Source organism: Enhydra lutris, unplaced genomic scaffold, assembly GCF_002288905.1.
Source record: "Enhydra lutris kenyoni isolate GAN:26980312 unplaced genomic scaffold, ASM228890v2 scaffoldscaffold68, whole genome shotgun sequence".
Taxonomy (NCBI): domain Eukaryota; kingdom Metazoa; phylum Chordata; class Mammalia; order Carnivora; family Mustelidae; genus Enhydra; species Enhydra lutris.
In genome coordinates, this window is record NW_019154152.1 from 12949002 (window position 1) to 12963780 (window position 14779).

The window sequence follows — 14779 nt, forward strand, 5'->3', positions numbered from 1 at the left end:
CCTACTAGTATATATGCTTTATTAATATGTAACAAGATCTAACTGTAGGTTTTACAACTACTATAATTTTTTTTTTAATTTTATTTTTATAAACATATATTTTTATCCCCAGGGTTACAGGTCTGTGAATCACCAGGTTTACACACTTCACAGCACTCACCATAGCACATACCCTCCCCAATGTCCATAATCCCACCCCCCCAACCCCTCTCCCCCCATCAACCCTCAGTTTGTTTTGTGAGATTAAGAGTCACTTATAGTTTGTCTCCCTCCCAATCCCAACTTGTTTCATTTACTCTTCTCCTACCCCCTTAACCCCCTATGTTGCATCTCCTCTCCCTCATATCAGGGAGATCATATGATAGTTGTCTTTCTCCGATTGACTTATTTTGCTAAGCATGATAGCCTCTAGTTCCATCCACGTCGTCGCAAATGGCAAGATTTCATTTCTTTTAATGGCTGCATAGTATTCCATTGTGTATATATACCACATCTTCTTTATCCATTCGTCTGTTGATGGACATCTAGGTTCTTTCCATACTTTGGCTATTGTAGACATTGCTGCTATAAACATTCGGGTGCACGTGCCCCTTCGGATCACTGCGTTTGTATCTTTAGGGTAAATACCCAGCAGTGCAATTGCTGGGTCATAGGGTAGTTCTATTTTCAACATTTTGAGGAACCTCCATGCTGTTTTCCAGAGTGGTTGCACCAGCTTGCATTCCCACCAACAGGGTAGGAGGGTTCCCCTTTCTCCACATCCTCGCCAGCATCTGTCATCTCCTGACTTGTTAATTTTAGCCATTCTGACTGGTGTGAGGTGATATCTCATTGTGGTTTTGATTTGTATTTCCCTGATGCCGAGTGATGCGGAGCACTTTTTCATGTGTCTGTTGGCCATCTGGATGTCTTCTTTGCAGAAATGTCTGTTCATGTCCTCTGCCCATTTCTTGATTGGATTATTTGTTCTTTGGGTATTGAGTTTGCTAAGTCCTTTATAGATTTTGGACACTAGCCCTTTATCCGCTATGTCGTTTGCAAATATCTTCTCCCATTCTGTCAGTTGTCTTTTGGTTTTGTTAACTGTTTCCTTTGCTGTGCAAAAGCTTTTGATCTTGATAAAATCCCAATAGTTCATTTTTGTCCTTGCTTCCCTTGCCTTTGGCGATGTTCCTAGGAAGACGTTGCTGCGGCTGAGGTCGAAGAGGTTGCTGCCTGTGTTCTCCTCCAGGATTTTGATGGATTCCTTTCTCACATTGACATCCTTCATCCATTTTGAGTCTATTTTCGTGTGTGGTGTAAGGAAATGATCCAATTTCATTTTTCTGCATGTGGCTGTCCAATTTTCCCAACACCATTTGTTGAAGAGGCTGTCTTTTTTCCATTGGATATTCTTTCCTGCTTTGTCGAAGATGAGTTGACCATAGAGTTGAGGGTCTATTTCTGGGCTCTCTATTCTGTTCCATTGATCTATGTGTCTGTTTTTGTGCCAGTACCATGCTGTCTTGATGATGACAGCTTTGTAATAGAGCTTGAAGTCCGGAATTGTGATGCCACCAACTTTGGCTTTCTTTTTCAATATCCCTTTGGGTATTCGAGGTCTTTTCTGGTTCCATATAAATTTTAGGATTATTTGTTCCATTTCTTTGAAAAAAATGGATGGTACTTTGATAGGAATTGCATTAAATGTGTAGATTGCTTTAGGTAGCATAGACATTTTCACAATATTTATTCTTCCAATCCAGGAGCATGGAACATTTTTCCATTTCTTTGTGTCTTCCTCAATTTCTTTCATGAGTACTTTATAGTTTTCTGTGTATAGATTCTTAGTCTCTTTGGTTAGATTTATTCCTAGGTATCTTATAGTTTTGGGTGCAATTGTAAATGGGATGGACTCCTTAATTTCTCTTTCTTCTGTCTTGTTGTTGGTGTAGAGAAATGCAACTGATTTCTGGGCATTGATTTTATATCCTGACACTTTACTGAATTCCTGTACAAGTTCTAGCAGTTTTGGAGTGGAGTCTTTTGGGTTTTCCATATATAGTATCATATCATCTGCGAAGAGTGATAGTTTGACTTCTTCTTTGCCGATTTGGATGCCTTTAATTTCCTTTTGTTGTCTGATTGCTGAGGCTAGGACTTCTAGTACTATGTTGAATAGCAGTGGTGATAACGGACATCTCTGCCGTGTTCCTGACCTTAGGGGAAAAGCTTTCAGTTTTTCTCCATTGAGAATGATATTTGCGGTGGGTTTTTCATAGATGGCTTTGATAATATTGAGGTATGTGCCCTCTATCCCTACACTTTGAAGAGTTTTGATCAGGAAGGGATGCTGTACTTTGTCAAATGCTTTCTCAGCATCTATGGAGAGTATCATATGGTTCTTGTTCTTTCTTTTATTAATGTGTTGTATCACATTGATTGATTTGCGGATGTTGAACCAACCTTGCAGCCCTGGAATAAATCCCACTTGGTCGTGGTGAATAATCCTTTTAATGTACTGTTGAATCCTATTGGCTAGTATTTTGGTGAGAATTTTTGCATCTGTGTTCATCAAGGATATTGGTCTGTAGTTCTCTTTTTTGATGGGATCCTTGTCTGGTTTTGGGATCAAGGTGATGCTGGCCTCATAAAATGAGTTTGGAAGTTTTCCTTCCATTTCTATTTTTTGGAACAGTTTCAGGACAATAGGAATTAGTTCTTCTTTAAATGTTTGGTAGAATTCCCCCGGGAAGCCGTCTGGCCCTGGGCTTTTGTTTGTTTGGAGATTTTTGATGACTGTTTCAATCTCCTTACTGGTTATGGGTCTGTTGAGGCTTTCTATTTCTTCCTGGTTCAGTTGTGGTAGTTTATATTTCTCTAGGAATGCATCCATTTCTTCCAGATTGTCAAATTTGTTGGCGTAGAGTTGCTCATAGTATGTTCCTATAATTGTCTGTATTTCTTTGGTGTTAGTTGTGATCTCTCCTCTTTCATTCATGATTTTATTTATTTGGGTCCTTTCTCTTTTCTTTTTGATAAGTCTGGCCAGGGGTTTATCGATCTTATTAATTGTTTCAAAGAACCAGCTCCTAGTTTCGTTGATTTGTTCTATTGTTTTTTTGGTTTCTATTTCATTGATTTCTGCTCTGATCTTTATGGTTTCTCTTCTCCTGCTGGGTTTAGGGTTTCTTTCTTGTTCTTTCTCCAGCTCCTTTAGGTGTAGGGTTAGGTTGTGTACCTGAGACCTTTCTTGTTTCTTGAGAAAGGCTTGTACCGCTGTATATTTTCCTCTCAGGACTGCCTTTGTTGTGTCCCACAGATTTTGAACCGTTGTGTTTTCATTATCATTTGTTTCCATGAATTTTTTCAATTCTTCTTTAATTTCCTGGTTGACCCATTCATTCTTTAGAAGAATGCTGTTTAGTCTCCATGTATTTGGGTTCTTTCCAAATTTCCTCTTGTGATTGAGTTCTAGCTTCAGAGCATTGTGGTCTGAAAATATGCAGGGAATGATCCCAATCTTTTGATAACAGTTGAGACCTGATTTAGGACCAAGAATGTGATCTATTCTGGAGAATGTTCCATGTACACTAGAGAAGAATGTGTATTCTGTTGCTTTGGGATGAAATGTTCTGAATATATCTGTGATGTCCATCTGGTCCAGTGTGTCAGTTAAGGCCTTTATTTCCTTATTGATCTTTTGCTTGGATGATCTGTCCATTTCAGTGAGGGGAGTGTTAAAGTCCCCTACTATTATTGTATTATTGTCGATATGTTTCTTTGATTTTGTTATTAATTGGTTTATATAGTTGGCTGCTCCCATGTTAGGGGCATAGATATTTAAAATTGTTAGATCTTCTTGTTGGACAGTTCCTTTGAGTATGATATAGTGTCCTTCCTCATCTCTTATTATAGTCTTTGGCTTAAAATCTAATTGATCTGATATAAGGATTGCCACTCCTGCTTTCTTCTGATGTCCATTAGCATGGTAAATTCTTTTTCACCCCCTCACTTTAAATCTGGAGGTGTCTTCGGGTTTAAGATGAGTTTCTTGTAGGCAACATATAGATGGGTTTTGTTTTTTTATCCATTCTGATACCCTGTGTCTTTTGATTGGGGCATTTAGCCCATTAACATTCAGGGTAAGTATTGAGAGATATGAATTTAGTGCCATTGTATTGCCTGTAAGGTGACTGTTATTGTATATTGTCTCTGTTCCTTTCTGATCTACTACTTTTAGGGTCTCTCTTTGCTTAGAGGACCCCTTTCAATAGTTCATGTAGAGCTGGTTTGGTATTTGCAAATTCTTTCAGTTTTTGTTTGTCCTGGAAGCTTTTAATCTCTCCTTCTATTTTCAATGATAGCCTAGCTGGATATAGTATTCTTGGCTGCATGTTTTTCTCGTTTAGTACTCTGAATATATCATGCCAGCTCTTTCTGGCCTGCCAGGTCTCTGTGGATAAGTCTGCTGCCAATCTAATATTTTTACTGTTGTACGTTACAGACTTCTTTTCCCGGGCTGCTTTCAGGATCTTCTCTTTGTCACTAAGACTTGTACATTTTACTATTAGGTGACGGGGTGTGGACCTATTCTTATTGATTTTGAGGGGGGTTCTCTGAACCTCCTGGATTTTGATGCTTGTTCCCTTTGCCATATTGGGGAAATTCTCTCCAATATACCTTCTGCTCCCCTCTCTGTTTTCTCTTCTTCTGGAATCCCAATTATTCTAATGTTGTTTCGTCTTATGGTGTCACTTATCTCTCGAATTCTCCCCTCATGGTCCAGTAGCTGTTTGTCCCTCTTTTGCTCAGCTTCTTTATTCTCTGTCATTTGGTCTTCTATATCGCTAATTCTTTCTTCTGCCTCATTTATCCTAGCAGTCAGAGTCCCCATTTTTGATTGCACCTCATTAATAGCTTTTTTGATTTCAACTTGGTTAGATTTTAGTTCTTTTATTTCTCCAGAAAGGGCTTTTATATCTCCCGAGAGGGTTGCTTTAATATCTTCCATGCCTTTTTCGAGCCCGGCTAGAACCTTGAGAATCGTCATTCTGAACTCTAGATCTGACATATTACCAATGTCTGTATTGATTAGGTCCCTAGCCTTTGGTACTGCCTCTTGTTCTTTTTTTTGTGGTGAATTTTTCCGCCTTGTCATTTTGTCCAGATAAGTGTATATGAAGGAGCAAGTAAAATACTAAAAGGGTGGCAACAACCCCAGGAAAATATGCTTTAGCCAAATCAGAAGAGATCCCAAATCGTGAGGGGGGAGAAAGGGGATAAAAAGAGGTTTAGAAAGAAAAAAAAAAAAAAAAAATTCAAAAAAGAAAACCAATAAAGAAGGAAAAAAATATATATATATTAGATAAACTAGTTAAAAAACGTTAAAAAAGAAAAGGGTAAAAGTTAAAAAAATTTAGCATAAGAAAAAAAATTGAGAAAGAAAAAAAAATTAACTGCAAGGCTAAAGAATCACGGGGAGAAAGCCATGAGTTCCGTGCTTTGCTTTCTCCTCCTCTGGAATTCCGCTGCTCTCCTTGGTAATGAAACTGCACTCCTTGGTAGGTAAACTTGGTCCTGGCTGGGTTTCTTGTTGCTCTTCTGGGGGAGGGACCTGTTGTAGTGATTTTCAAGTGTCTTTGCCCCAGGCGGAGTTGCACCGCCCTTACCTGGGCCGGTCTGAGTAATCCGATCGGGTTTGCTTTCGGGAGCTTTTGTTCCCTGAGCGCTGTCCGTAGAGTTCCGGAGGGCGGGAATGAAGATGGCGGCCTCCCGGTCTCCGGCCCAGAGGAGCCGAGAGCCTGGGGTCCCACTCCTCAGTGTGCCCTCAGCGAACAGCGCCCAATTACTCCCGTCACCCTGGCCTCCGGCCACGCTCCGAGCTGACCGAGCCTGCGACCGGTTCAAGGTAACCCCGAGGTTAGAGCTTACTCCTCAGCTCTGTCTCTGTAGCCAGCTTCCCCGTTTTAATACCTGTAAGCTCTGCGACACTCAGACACCCCCGATCCTTCTGTGACCCTGCGGGACCTGAGGCCACGCTGACCCCGCGTGGGCTTCACCCCGGTTAAGCCTCTGAAGCAATGTCCCTCAGCGGAACGGACTTTTAAAAGTCCCAATTTTGTGCTCTGTTGCTCCGCCGCTTGCCGGGAGCCAGCCCCTCCCCCCGCGGTCTATCTTCCCGTCGCTTTGGATTCACTTCTCCGCCAGTCCTACCTTTCAGAAAGTGGTTGATTTTCTGTTTCTAGAGTTGCTGTTATTCTTCTCTTCGATCTCCCGTTGGATTTGTAGGTGTTTGCAATCTTTAGATAAGCTATCTAGCTGATCTCCCGCTACCTGAAGTAGTCTCAGCCTGCTACTTCTCCGCCATCTTGACTCCTTCCCCCAACTACTATAATTTTGAAGTAATGATAGGTATAAAAAGATATCTGCAAGAACTACAATGTGACAGGAAAATACCTGTGATTTCTATTGCTGACAACATCACAGACAGGTACTGTTAATATTACTAGGGTCTAGTGTTTATGATCACAACTGTAGGAAATGTTTTAGTTAGAGGTTAATAAAATCCAGATGTGATTATTTTCCTATCCAAGTTCACCATCTTGGCTTTTTATTCTTAGGTCCTTTGGGGTTTAGGGATGCAGTGTTAAGAACTCTTGTTCCCAGGTACATAATGAAGATGGTCCAAGTTGGTAGCAATGGAAAGGAGAAAAAGAGTCCTGAGAGAAATTTAAGAGATACAACAATTTAATGAAATTGATGATATGATGGTGGATAAGGAAAAGAGAAGTACCTAAGCTTGATATGATGGTGGATAAAGGAAAAGAGAAGTAATTAAGTTGATACTCAGGTTTCTGGACTGGGGAACTTATGATATGCGAAGTTAATATATAACTGGCAATGTCCACTTAAGTTCAGAAAGGCTTTCATATTGCTTAAACTTTTAGGCTTGAGAAATATAATTATCGATTAAGATGTTGTTGCAGATTCTGTCATGATTTCCAAGATTTATGAAGCCAGGACCATAATCTAAGGAGTCAGATACATGATCCTTTTAAGCTCATACCTTTTAAGCTCATACGTACCTTTTAAGCTCAAATGCATCGCTCTTTCTACCAGGATACTGACTGCAAAAGTTCCATCCAATGTGGCAGGGCTCTCCTGGGCTGGGCAGACTTCCTTTGTGGTGTTGCAAGGGACCTGGGTGGAGGCAGGAGACTTCTGGCGGGCAGGTGATGGAGAGAGCTGAATCTCATTCCTTCTGGGGAACTGCTCGGACTCACTGTGGCTGCTGCAGTCCACAGAATCCAGCTCAGGAGCAGGCCCGGGGTGTGGAGAAGGAGAGGAAAGAACCACATGAACTCGTAAGGCAGCTCCTGAGAGGTTGGAAGCATTTCGTCCAAACAGAGGATACACACCTGCAAGAGGATGAAGGAGGATAAGCCCAAGCAAGCAGGAACCAACAACACTCTCTAACCTTGGAAATGATTCACTGAGAGTGCTTGTGGTCCTCTCTCCTTCAACAGGCCTATAGGCCCCAATATACCAATTTGTAAAAGAAACTGTTAAGTCAGTATACGGTGTGAAAATGTTTACTCCCTTCTCCCCAATATGCACATTATCTCCATTAATGGAAAGTAGTGCAAGTTCAGATTTGAAGCCAAAGCCAAATGACTACCAGGCAGAGTTGCTGTGGAAGAGATTCACGAGCTGGGGTGAGATGACTTAGATGACTTCTCATACCTTCTGAAAGTAAGATTATTATTAAAGCAGGAGTGGCCTGTCCTCTCTGTCACATGTCCTTCTGGCTCTTGTCTATAGGCTTTCTCCTAAGGTCTTCTTCTTAGGAAGCTGTCCTGGTGCTCAACTTAGCCTGTTTCAGCAACTAAATATGTCTGGCAGTAGCCCTGAAGATCATCTGGAAATGAAGTAGGGGGCTTCAGCAAAGGAGGCAAGAAGGAAAAATAGGGGAATTCCTGTTTGTTGACTGTTTCTCATGTGCCAGGATCTGAGGAGTTAGGTAACCAAACAAGGTGATTTCTCCAAAGTGGCAGATTTAATCTCAGGGATATGAACTTATAAGCTTCCTGGATATTAAAATGAGATTTCATTATATAGCAGACGGCACTGAGAATTCTTTCAGAATCTCAAAGTTTGGTTCATTAGGCTCATTTCAATTCAGGAAAATGGAGTTAACTGATTCACAGGAAGCAGTAACATGCAACTTTCCCTGTCTTTGTCAGTTTTTTAGGTAATCTCTTTTTTTGTGATGCAATGTGTGAATTATCATCATTATTACAAGCAGAAAGTAAGGCCAATAGGAGGCAAGACATCCAAAAGCAACACAGCTAAAGCCTTATCCTCAAGAAACTCAACAGCTACTTGGAAGGACAGTTGGGTGGATGACTGAATGGATGCTTGGGTCATTCAATCAGTACATCCAATACCACACCTTGTACAAAACCCATTTACAAGAAGATAAAGAGCTTAGAGTGATGGGAGGTGGAGAAGTAGGAGAGAAATGCATAATCGTAAAACTTAAATATTTCCTTTGTATCAGTCAATAAAAAGAAGTATTTCTGCTTGAGTTCTGATCTTTAAATCTTTATTTAGTGTTCCAAACCTACTTTCTTCAGCAGAATGAAGTTAAAAGTCTGTCTTTATGAACTTTAGTTCAAGTGAGCTGTGCTTACTTCAAAGATGTTTTCTGCAGGCTCTCTGAAGTGACTCTAGGCTCGCCAGACAAAATAGGGCACATGGAATCTAATGAGGTGTTCAACGGAGACAGAATTACACCTGCTGGGTCCAGAAAGAACCAGAGAATCTGGGATGATCACCCAAATACGTAGTTCTTACTTAGCTTGGGCCATCTGTGCAACAGGGTCAGAGCACAAGGCTAACAGAGCTACACAGGGTTGTGACTCAGTTTCTTTAGTTGTATAGTGGATGAAATAACAACCAATCTTACAAGGAATATCCTAATGAATAAATATCATGTTTATAAAGAATCTAGTCTGGTTATCTTCAATTCATTCTGCATTATAGTTACTAGATGGAGTCTTCTAAAATGCAAAACTATCACTCTTCTATTCAGACCCCATTAGAATAGCTTTCCATAGCTCTCAGATAGAAGTCCAGTACTCTTGTCTGCCTTTCTAACTTCATCTCCTTATCATCTTCCATCCTATATATCTTATGATCCAGCAGTACCAAATTACTTACAGTGCCTAAAAGGTATGAACCAGCCTCATGCCTCTGTACCTTCACAGGCTGTTCTCCTGTTTAGAATATCATTCTTTGCCTTTTCATGGCTTATTCCTAAATCCTCTGAAACTCAGGTCAAGGATCATTTCCACTGAGATGTCATCCTTGAACCAAAGAGATGTTGCATCCCTGTGCTCCACAATACCACTGAGGATACCTTTTCATAGTTCTTATGGTTCACTGTAATTGTTTATTTACTACTCTATTCTCCCATTGACTATCTCTTACTCATCTCTGAATTCCCAGAGCCAAGTATATGAATCAAGTAATGAACAAAAGTTTAAAAGAAAGCATCTAGCACATAATGCTGCTTGCAAAATGTTACCTTTTTCCTTTCTGCCTTGTGAACCAATTTATTACTTTGTACATTTTATGATTTCAAGATGTGCTGACCAGAGAGAGAGGATATCCTAGTCTCACCAGCAGCTATGTTTTTCAGTGTATTTTAAAAATTAGCATTCTAGATTATCATAGAGGCTCTTATACATGAGTTTAAAGATAGTGGCCCCCCCCAATTCACCCATTTTTATTTTACACAAATTGAGTACAATATTCTAGGCACTACGTTAGGTGCAAAAATCTGCTAAATTTGACTGCATTCTAAAGCTACAAAGTTCAGAGCCACTTCTCAGATCTGTGGTGACCCTACCAAGATATACTGTCATGAGGCAATGCCCTCTTTTAAGCCGCCAGTGGTGCTCTTTCCTTTTGAAAATTCTTTAGTTATAGGAAGCATTACTAAATTATTACTAATCTTTCAGCATACAATACTAGAAGAAAACACTTGCTAGCTGTGAGCCTGGGTAGTAATCTAACCTCTTTGAGACTCCATTTACATGACTATAAGATAGGTCTGATATCTATCTCCCAGCACTGCTAGGAGGATCAAATAAAATAATGTCTGAGGGAGCTTATCACATAGCGCTTGTCACAAAGCAGGTGCTGAAACCACAAGAGCTGAGGCCGGTTCCTCACTTACCACTGACTGTTAATGTTCTTGCTGACCTCTCTCCAAGTCTGGCCAGGTCCACATAGGCTGAGCCAATCCAGCTGTCCGTCTGGTGGGGCCTCTCCACACTGTCATTGCCATAAGCCCGCCACACTTGGATCTCTAACCTCTCTTCCCTGAAATACCAAAGGAGTGATGGGCCTCTAGTGACTTCGGCTCTTCTGGATGCCTTGAAAGTAACCATGACCTGTTTTTTGTTTGTAGATTCCTTAGGCTTCTTGAGAGGGGTCCAGAAGGCCTCATGATCATACAGCTTATAGCGGAGGTAGCAGTATGTGTTCTTATGAATGTGGGTCTGGCCAGCAAGAAGCACACAATGGATGGGCAGCCAGAGCCTTGGGGTGGATATGGTGACAGTGGCTGGCTCCTCTTCATTCATCTTGACAAGATTCTTCAGATTATTCTCAAAGTTCCAGCCCAATAGCTCAGCAGCTTCCAATACCCGCTCTCTATCACCAGGATGCGTGAAGGAAACTGAAAGCTCCAGGCCACCCACAATCTTCTGCATGAGCTCCAAACCATGAGGCAGGGCCCCATCCTCTGGCAAAATGATAGGATACCATCCTGTGATCCCTTATGGAAAACAAGTAAGACTTTCAATTAGTGTTTTAAGAATAAAACGATTTACCCACTTCCTACTCCAGATCCACCATCACTCTGGCCAAAGACAGAACAGAAAACATATACCCGGGGTGCCTGTGTGGCTCAGTGGGTTAAAACTCTGCCTTCAGCTCAGGTCACGATCTCAGGGTCCTGGGATCGAGTCCTGCATTGGGCTCTTTGCTTGGCAGGGAGCGTGCTTCCCCTCTCTCTCTCTGCCTGCCTCTGCCTACTTGTGGTCTCTCTCTGTCAAATAAATAAAGTCTTAAAAAAAAAAAAAATATATATATATATATATATATACCCACAGAACACAGGAGTTTGTTTTCCCTGACTACTGAAAGACTAGGAGATCAGGTGGAAGAACAAAGCCTAGGAATTGGAAGACCTGAATTCTCTCCTAGGCTCAAGCCCAAACCAGCAGTTCAGTCTAGGTAAGTCATTAATTTCATTCAACCTTGGTTTCCTTACCTAACAAATAGGAAAACTGGTGCTAATCTTGCCCACCAGACAAAATTGTTATAATCATCAAATGAGGTAATGGTTTTGGAAGAGTTTGAAAAGAGAAGTGCTATAAAAAAATGTGAAATGGAGGGGTTGAAAGATGGAGGCTGAGTAGGAGGACCCTAGGCTCTACCTTGTCCCACAAATATTAACTAGATAACTATCAAATCATTCCAAGAACCCCAGCAATTGACCTGAAAACTGGCAGAACAAACCCCACAACTAAAGGTTGAGATGAGGACTCATCAAAGAGAGAAATGGATTGTGGCTGTTGCAGTGGGGAGGGAGTCATGGCCACAGAGAAGGGCAAGAGACACACTAGCACACAGAGGAGCTCACGGGAAAACAAATTCCCATAGCAAATGGCTTGGAAAGTGAGAGGGACTGAATTTCATGAGTTTCTGCAACAAGTGGGGCTTAAAGCCTGGAGTTTTAAATTAGCATGCTTGGCTCTGATAGAGCCTGGAGGGCATTAGGGCTGCTCTTGGAGAGGAGCAGCCTGAGGCAAACAGCCTGAGAACATACAGTCTAGGAAGAGCAATCTGAAGAGCACCTGGAACACATAATGGGGAGGTTATATGCTAACCTAATGGTAACCATATATCAAAACCACTAATAAATATGTAAGGTATAAAGAGAAAGAAATCCAAATATATCAGCAGGCCATGAAAGGATCAGAGAAAATTTTCAGAAACAACCAAAAACAAGTAATAAAATGACAATAAATATTATCTATCATAAATTGACTAAATGCTCCAATCAAAAGACATTGAGTAAGAGAATGGGTAAAAAACAAGACTCATTTACATGCTGCTTACAAGAGACTCATTTTAAACTTAAAGACACCTGCGATTGAAAATGAGGGGATGGAGAAAAATCTATCATGCAAATGGATGCCAAAAGGAAGCCAGAGTAGCAATACTGATATTGGACAAAACAGACTTTAAAACAAACTGTAAAAAGAGACAAAGAAGGACAGTGTATATTAACAAAGGGGACAATCCAACAAGAAGATATAACAATTATAAATATTTATGTACCCAACATAGGAACACCCAAATACATGAAACAGTTAAAAACAAACATAAAGGAACTAATCGATAACAATACAATAACATTAGCAGACTTTAACATCCTACTTACATCAAGAGGTAGATCATCTAAACAGAAAATCAATAAGGAAACAATGGCTTTGAATGACCCACTGGAACAGATGGATTTAACAGATATATTCAGAACATTCCATCCTAAAACATCTGAATACACATTCTTTTCAAGTACACATAGAACATTCTTCAGAACAGATTATACAGTAGACCAGAAAACAAGCCTCAACAAATTAAGGAAGATCAAAGTCATACCATGCATCTTTTCGACCACAATGCTATGAAACTAGGAAGTCAACCACAAGAAAAAATCTGGGAAGAACACAAATACACGGAGGTTAAATAATATGCTACTGAACAATGACTGGGTCAACTAGGAAATAAAAGAAGAAACAAAAGTAGATGGAAACAAATGAAAATGAAAACACAATGGTCCAAAATCTTTGGGATGCAGCAAAAGAAGTTCTAAGAGGGAAGTTTATAGCAACAGAGGTCCACCTCAAGAAGCAAGAAAAATCTCAAATAAACAACTTAACCTTACACCTAATCTAGAAAAAGAACAACAAAACCTAAAACTAGTAGAAGGAAGGAAATAATAAAGATTAGAGCAGAAATAAATGATAAAGAAACTAAAAATGTAATAGAACAGACCAACGAAACCAGGAGCTGGTTTCTTGGAAAAAAATAAATAAAATTGGCAAGCATACAACAAAAGAAATAAAAGGCATCCAAATTGGTATGGAAGAAGTGAAATTTTCACTATTTGCAGATGATATGATACTGTATATAGAAAACCCTAAAGATTCCATCAAAAATCTTATAGAACTGATAAACAAATTCAGTAAAGTTGCAGGATACAAAATCAAGATACAGAAATCTGATACATCTTTCTCCTCCCTCCCTCCCTGCTTGCTTGCTTTCTTTTCCTCCCTCCCTTCTTTCCTTCCTTCCCTTCTCTTCCTTTCAGTAGACCAATGCAGGGCTTGAACTCACGACTCTAGGATCAAGACCTGGGCTGAGATCAAGACTGGATGCTTAATCAACTGAACCACCCATTCGCCCCTGTTGAATAAATACACCAATAATGAAGCAGCAAAAAGTGAAATTAAGGAAATAATCCTATTTGTAACTGCACCAAAATAACAAGATACCTAGGAATAAACCGAACTAAAGAGTTAAAAGACTTATACTCTGAAAACTATAAAATATTGATGAAAGAAATTGAAGACAACACAAAGATATGGAAAGACATTCCATGCTCATGGACTGAAAAAATAATGTTAAAATGTCTATACTACTCAAAGATCTAAACATTTAAAGCAATCCCTATCAAAATACCAATAGCCTTTTTTACAGAACTTGAATAAACAATCCTAAAATTTGTATGGAACCAAAAAAGACCCCAAATAGCCAAAGAAATCTTGAAAAAGAAAGGCAAAATTGGAGGCATAATTCTGGACCTCAAGTTATACTACGAAGCTGTAGTAATCAAAACAGTATGATACTGGCACAAAAACAGTCACATAGGTCAATAGAACAAAATAGAAAACCCAGATATAAACTCACAATTATAACATCAATTAATCTTTGAAAAAGCAGGAAACAATATCCAATGGGAAAAAGACACCACTCAGCAAATGGTGTTGGAAAAACTGGACAGTAATATGCAAAAGAATGAAACTGGATCACACTTTCTTAAACCATACACAACAATAAATTCAAAATGGACTAAAGACCTAAGTATGAGACCTGAAACCATAAAAATCCTAGAAGAGAACACAGGCAGTAACTTCTTTCACATCAGTTATAGCAACTTTTTTCTAGGTATATCCACGGAAGGAAGGGAAATAAAAGCAAAAATAAACTACTGGAACTATATCAAAATAAAAAGCTTCAGAACAGTGAAAGAAACAATCAACAAAACTAAAAGGCAACCTACTAAATGGAAGAAGACATTTGCAAAATGACATATCTGATAAAGGGTTAGTATTCAAGGGGCGCCTGGGTGACTCAGTGGGTTAAAGCTTCTGCCTTCGGCTCAGGTCATGATCCCGGGGTCCTGGGATCGAGCCCTGCATCAGGCTCTCTGCTCAGCAGGGAGCCTGATTCTCTTCCTCTCTCTCTGCCTGCCTTTCTGCCTACTTGTGATCTCTGTCAAATAACTAAATAGAATCTTTAAAAAAAAAAAAAAAGGGTCAGGGCACCTGGGTGGCTCAGTGGGTTAAGGCCTCTGCCTTCGGCTCAGGTCATGATCTCAGAGTCCTGGGATCGAGCCCCACATCGGGCTCTCTGCTCAGCAGGGAGCCTGCTTCCT

The 14779-nt window shown here is 40.1% G+C and overlaps 1 protein-coding gene across 5 annotated transcripts in view; it reads right to left on the minus strand.

The window, feature by feature from the left end:
* Positions 1–14779, minus strand: part of LOC111159580 (C2 calcium dependent domain containing 3) — a 153319-nt gene that overhangs the window by 51045 nt on the left and 87495 nt on the right. For all 5 annotated transcript variants that reach the window (XM_022522112.1, XM_022522115.1, XM_022522111.1 and 2 more), the window contains exons 23-24: positions 10226–10828; positions 7068–7400 (exon numbers count right to left, since the gene is read on the minus strand). In XM_022522112.1, the coding sequence (XP_022377820.1) occupies positions 7068–7400; positions 10226–10828 (936 nt within the window). The remainder of the gene's footprint in view (positions 1–7067; positions 7401–10225; positions 10829–14779) is intronic.